This window comes from Hipposideros armiger, unplaced genomic scaffold (assembly GCF_001890085.2).
Source record: "Hipposideros armiger isolate ML-2016 unplaced genomic scaffold, ASM189008v1 scaffold_283, whole genome shotgun sequence".
NCBI lineage: Eukaryota > Metazoa > Chordata > Mammalia > Chiroptera > Hipposideridae > Hipposideros > Hipposideros armiger.
The window spans coordinates 47,516-54,356 of NW_017731633.1; the positions used below are offsets into that span (position 1 = coordinate 47,516).

Below are 6,841 nucleotides of genomic sequence, written 5' to 3' on the forward strand. Positions count from 1 at the left end.
AGAAAGAAAGAAAGAAAGAAAGAAAGAAAGAAAGAAAGAAAGAAAGAAAGAAAGAAAGAAAGAAGGAAAGAAAAAGACCGATGTGTGCATTTTAAGTCAGAAATAAGCAAGATTTTGGGATAGTCGTGAGGTTTCCAGGATATGTCTTCATCACCCACCACTGTGGATGGGGCTTTCTTGACAGTGGAAGCACAAGTCAGACTACTTTCTACACCAAATGGCAATATCAAATACATAGCATCGATGAGGGGGCTGTTCTCTTCACGTCTGGGCTTCTATTATAGGGTTTTCACTGTTGCTTTTTCTTTTTTCTTTTTTTTTTTTTCTAAAAAAGAGTAACCTGAAGCAAAGCAGGATAGGGCTGATGAGTTCAGCCAGGATCAGCTCAATAAGAAATATGACTGTAGGCTTTGAAGGTTGAACTTTACGCGGAGGGCAAACTATCCAGGGAATGTGTACTTGTCCACATGTAACAGATGATTGCAGCATAGCCTGGAAGGGCCAAAGAGCATGCAGGTGAGGACACTGACAAGTCTATTACGTTAATCTAGGTGGGAAGTAACAGTGGCTCTGGTTAATAAAGCACCAACAGAATGGGAGGCAAATAAATATTCATTCTTAACAAAGGTGTGTTAGCTGATCACTATGTGGCAAGCACCACATTAGGACCTGGGGTCAACAATGAACAACTCAAAGAGCTTATATCTTAGTGGGGAGACACATGGAATAAAGAAATAATTAGAATACATGCTCATCGGTGATGAGTACTAAGGGGGAAAAAAGGTAAGACTATAGAGATGGGGAGGGATGGTATTTTATTTTATTTTATTTATTTATTTTTTTAGCTGAGCCATCTTGCCACCTGTTGGCAGCTCAGCTGCACCTCTGCTCAGGCCGGGGCTTGAATCACTGTTGCTCAGAGCTCACACTCTTCAGCAAGCTCTTCACCAACTGAGCCACTCGTCCGGCCCAAGGGATGGTATTTTATATGGTGTGGAAAAGGAAGACTTTCCGAAATACAGTCATTTTAACAGACCAAAATGAAGCTATTAATCAAGATTTTAGAATTTACACTTCAGATTGAAAGATACACACAGACTGAAAGTAAAGGGATGAAAAAAGATATTCCATGCAAATGAAAAAAAAAAGCTGGAATAGCAGTGCTTATATCAGACAAACTAGACTTTAAAACAAAGGCTGTAACAAGTGACAAAGAAGAACCCAGCAATTTATCTGAAGAAACCCAAAACACTAATTGAAAAGACAGAGCACATTATCACTTTGTGAGGAGTGTAAATGTCTAAATATTACATTGTTTTGTACACCTGAAACTAATAATAAAAAAAGACATATGCACCCCTACATTCCATGCAGCATTATTTACAATAGCCAAATATGGATGCAACCTAAGTGCCCATCAACAGACGAATGGATAAAGAAGATGTGGTACATCTATACTAAGCCATAAAAAGAGTGAATTTTGCCATTTGTGACAACATGGATGGACCTAGAGGGTATTATGCTAAATGAAATAAGTCAGACAGAGAAAGACAAATGCCATATGATTTCACTTATATGTGGAATCAAAAAAAAAACAAAATAAACAAACAAAACAGAAACAAATTCATAGACACAGAGAACATTTGATGGTTACCAGATGGGAGGGCAGATGGGGTGGTGGGTGAAAAGGGGAAGGGACTAAGATGTGCAAATCGCCAGTTATAAAAACAGCCACAGAGGGCCAGCCGAGTGGCATGTTGGTTAGGAGTTGGCTTGGGATGCCAGTTCTGAGCAGCAGGGCCCCTGTTCGGATCCCACATGAGGGCCGTGACGCTGCGCCCTCTACAGCTAAGATGGTGAACAACAGCTTGACCTGGAGCTGGGCTGCCATGAGTCGCCAGCGACAGCATTGGCTGCAGTGGGGCTGGCTGGCAAAGGGCGTGAGCTTTCGTGAGCTGCTGTGAGCCGCCGTGAGTGGCCAGCTAATGGCCGGCGAGTGACTGTCTTACCCACGAAGAGCGCAATGGTAATACCAATGTGGGCCAGTGAAGCAACGTCCTCCACAACTAGACTGAAGAACAAAGGGAGAACAACTTGTCTGTTCCCATTCCCTGATTCCCCAATGCTGTTCCCCTCCCCCAATTCCCCAATAAAATTAAAAAAAAACCACAAAAAACAGCCACAGAGATGTAAAGTACAGCATAGGGAATATAGTCAATGATACTCTAATAACTATGTATGGTGTCAAACGGGTACTAGACTTATTGGGTGATCACTTTGTAAGTTTTATAAATGCCTAATCACTATGTTGTACCCTGAAACTATTATAATATTGTATGTCAACTGTAACTGAAAAAAAAAATCTAAATAAATGTTGTGGGATTTAGACAAAGGAAATTTGTGAGGGCCCTGGGGAAGTGGGATAGGAAAAACATAACATGTGAAACGTCAGAATCATGCTCACATTTGGATGAGGAGTTGGTTCTATTTATTTAATAAAATAAATATGGGGCAGTTTAGGTTATGGGGGTAAGGTGTTCAATTTTGAACATACTGAGTTAGAGGTATCTATGGTTTTCTCTGCAGTACAAGCATTCATGGATTTAGAGAAAAGATTTAAGGCTAGGGAGACATATCACAGCTGAAATATGGGACTTCTCATATAGTTTTGGGGAAAACTGTGAAATTTCAAGTACCTGAGAAAGCCTAGAAACTCTACATAATTCAAAGCATAGATTTATCAGGGTAACAGAAAGGGGGGGGGATTGGAGGTCATGATGAAAAAGGTGAAGAGATTAAGAAATACAAATTGGTAGTTACAAAATAGTCTTGGGGATGTAAAGTAAAGCACAGGGAATATAGTCAATGATATGGTAATAACTATGTATAGTGCCAGGTGGGTACTAGACTAGTCAGGGGATCATTTCTTAAATTGTATAAATGTCTGTATGCCTGAAATTAATATAAAACAATATTTAGAAAATTTTAAAAAGTATAGAGATCCTAGGGAATTGCATGCATTTTTGAGGCAGATAGGACACGAGGATAAAGGGAGTTTTAGAAGGATGCACCTAAATAATAGTGGAAAGTCAGGATCGTGTTGTCCAAGAGGCCAATGAAAAGTTGACTTTCAGAAAGCCACAAATTAGGAGAGTGGAGGAGAAGCATACGAGTGCTCTGTGTTAGGCCCTGGAGATGCAGAGCATAGCTGGGATGGTTTATGATGGGGCAACCTGAAAGGCTGGCTGGGGTCCTGCTGCTTTGTGAGAGTGTGTGGAATTAAAATGTTGGGGTTCCAGAGGTGATTGAACCTTATACCCACAGGTTAGTGAGACGTAGTGATATCAGGTTGGGTGTCAGATGAGTTCTGGTAAAGGTCTCTGACATCCCCCAGCTGCCATATGTGACATTCACTCACCTTTTCCTTGGATGAACCATTCAAAATATTGTTCCAGTGATTCTGGTTTCTTAACAAAATTGGAAGTAATCCAGAAAAAATAGCCAGACACAAGAATATCTCTAGGGTTTCTGATGATATAAATCACCTTAAAGAGAAAAATGAGGTAATACTAAGAATATAACAATTGAAGAGGCAAGCATTGAACCTCCCCTCTGGAATATTATAGTCTACTCACAATGGGAAGCAACCAGAAAGTTTTAAAAGGTGAGTGGTATTATATTTATGTACTATAGTTTAAAGATTACTAATGGGAAAAGGGATTATTCACAGATACACAGCGGACGTTTGTATGGCATGAGTCTATTTATATGATATTCAAGAACAAGCAAAACTAACCTACAGAGTTTGAAGGCAGTGCAATGGTCACCTCTGTGGATAGGCATTGACTGGGGAGGCCCATGAGGGGATTTTCTGGGGGAGTGGAAGTGTTGTAAATCTGGATCTGGAAGGTAGTTACCCAGTCATGTACATATGTAAAGATTCGACAAGCTAATACTCCAGATTAGTGCAAACACACAGACACACACGTGCGAGAACACTTGGCATTTGAACATCTGAATAATATTCTGGATTCTGCACTAACTTCTTTTTCTTTGCAACGTGATCTCAGTTCCCAACTCTCTCTAGGCCTCAGTTTCCCCATGCAGGGATTTAACACCGAGAAGACACATGTAAATACATGTATTATAAATAAGCTTGGGAAGTGATGGGTTAAAAAACAACAACCAACTTCATGTGCCATGACGCCTTGTGAAATTTCCCAGAGAGGAGAATATTATTCTAAGCTTTACAATCTAATTTCAGCATAAAACATTAAAAAAAAAAACCCTCACAAACCAATTAGCACCTTCCAGGACAGTATGTTTCTAAAAATGATCTGAAATATGCTAGGTCCTGGATATCCATGGTCCCTTCTGGTGATTATCTGTCAGCCCCATGAGAGATTCGTGTGGCGGCTAAGCTCAATAGACAGCTATACAGAGAAAGACATAGTGGTTAGTAAAACCAGCCATGCTGCCAGAGCAATCGCTGGCATGGATTTATGAATTTGCTGCTTTCCAAATGGCCAACTCTATGTCTGGTGCTTCTACCTAAGTGGAAGGAGGCATTCATTTCATTAAGATTGGCTAATTATTTTCTAGAGCAACAAAAGGGGGTTATCTAGTATATAACACATAGTTATAATTTCAGCTTGGATTGAAAACGGTTTTCGAAGAGCTGGCATTACCTCTGGTTTACGCCTGGCTCGTATAATCTGTGCAATGATCTACGCCCTTGTATTCAGGTGTGGACCAGATCATCATCAAATGCAGGATGTCAGGCCCCATCCCAGATCTACTCAATGAGACTGCATCTCAACCAGATCTCCAGGGGATTCCTAGGCACATTAAAGTTTGAAAAGCATTGTTCAAACATATCTTGACCATCGTGCACTGACCTTGGCCTTGGACTTGAAGAGAGACTTGGGGAAGAGGTGGATGGGGACATGAGAGGTCATGAAGCGTGGCCCTTCCTTATCCTTTAGGGTTTTATATCCATACATAGTCTCCAACCAGGGTGAGCGTTCCCAGATGGGGACAGATTGGATCCACTTGGGATCCCCCTTGGAGTAAATCAGGGAGAGAATTTCAATCAACCAGTTTGTTCCTGGATAAAGAAGGAAAAAGGATGGTCGCTCATTTTTTAATCTGACATTTTAAAATATTGTGATAAAATATAAAATATACCTTCTTAACCATTTTCAAGTGTATAGTTCAGTAGTAGTGTTAAGTATATTCTCATTGTCATGCAACCAACCTCCAGGACTTTTTCATCTTGTGACACTGAAATTCTGTACCCATTAAACAAGCTCTCCACTTCCCCACCCCCCCACCCCACCCTCACCACCCCATCCCTGGCAACCACCACTCTACTTTCTGTTTTAGAGTTTGATTACTCTAGATTCCTCATTTAGGTGGAATCATACAGTGTATGTCCTTCTGTAACTGGCTAACTTCATTGAGCATAATGTCTTCACAGTTTATCCATGTGGTAGCATGTGTCCGGACTTCCTTCCTTTTTAAGGCTGAATAATATTCCACTATCTGTGTAGACTATATTTTGGTTATCCAGTCATCAGTCAGTGGACATTTGGATTGCCTACACCTTTCGGCTATTTGCCTAAATCCTTGTGACATGTTCCCATCGCCCTTGGCTTTTCACTACCTCGCCACTTCCAATGCCTCCAGCCTTAGTCCTTGCCCAATTTGCAGTCCCTCTCCTCCCCCTCCCCCCACAGAAATATGATCCACATCCCGTCATAAAATCCCTTGAATCTTCCAGGCTTTTTCCAATTCCTGCCCATTGTCCATGTTGATACCTTTACCTGAAAATATTCCTTTTGCACTAAATAATTTCATAGTCATTCTTTTCATCTCAGGTTATATTCTATTTCTTCTACTTTTTTTTTTTTTTGGCTATGACACTTGTGTTTTGTTCATTGCCCCCAGTTTCATTGAGATACAACTAACAAATCAAAATTGTATGTATTTAAGACGCATGAGATGATTTGATATATATGTGTGTACATTGTGAAATGATTACCACAATCAAGCTAATTAACAGATCCATCATCTCACATAATCACCTGTTGTTGTTTTTTTTCTATTTCTATTTCTTCCATAAGGACCTCACTGGTCATTGTCCTCCATTTCTCCATACCAGCACCCAAATCTGCTCCTATGGGTTCCCCAATACCTTTAACTACCCCCTCTGAACATCCATCTTACTGTGTAACTGCTTGGCTAAATCCTTTCCTCTGAAAGTACATGGTATTAGGGCACAGCTCTGTTCCCCCAAAGCATTACATGCTGTCTGGCATATAGAAAGCACTCCATTCGTCTACTGAATGGATAAGGGACACAGCTGAAGTCTGTCTCAGCTGTCTTACCTGATTTGGGGAAAGACAATATTAAGACATCTTCATCCTTAAACACAAAATTCTCCTGCACTTCTCTCATGTGTTCAGGTGTGAAATCCACAACAGGAAAAGGGATTCCTTCAAACCACACATACCCATCTGACATTATGGTGAGGTCTTTGCACTTGGTGTTAAGAGTTTCAGCTGTAGTCACTGTTGGAATCTGTGGCAGCTGCTGGGAGATAAGCTTTTATAGTAAAGATAAAACAATCATTAATCTCCCGTAGTTTGTGGAGGAGTTTACCTGCTGATAAAGAGAAGCAGATATTGTAACTAGTAAATGATCACAAGGTTGATAATATTGAGCAACCATGAAGTCATTCAGAGAACATTTTGGGGTAATCTGAGTTTGAATTCATCGGAGGGAACCAGGAATTCAATAACAAGCCCAACGATGTAGAAATGTGGGTGAATTAAAAAAT

At 40.5% G+C, this 6,841-nt stretch overlaps 1 protein-coding gene across 2 annotated transcripts in view; it reads right to left on the reverse strand.

Annotated features, from left to right (window-relative positions):
- Positions 1 to 6,593, reverse strand: part of SULT2A1 (sulfotransferase family 2A member 1) — a 15,528-nt gene extending 8,935 nt beyond the window's left edge. Inside the window, exons 1-3 of one of the 2 annotated variants that reach the window (XM_019658129.1) lie at positions 6,390 to 6,593; positions 4,899 to 5,107; positions 3,419 to 3,545 (exon numbers count right to left, since the gene is read on the reverse strand). In XM_019658129.1, coding sequence (XP_019513674.1) covers positions 3,419 to 3,545; positions 4,899 to 5,107; positions 6,390 to 6,525 — 472 coding nt within the window. In that variant the 5' untranslated portion in view covers positions 6,526 to 6,593. The remainder of the gene's footprint in view (positions 1 to 3,418; positions 3,546 to 4,898; positions 5,108 to 6,389) is intronic. The other variant, XM_019658130.1, reaches the window with a different exon arrangement.
- Positions 6,594 to 6,841: the final 248 nt, after the last annotated feature.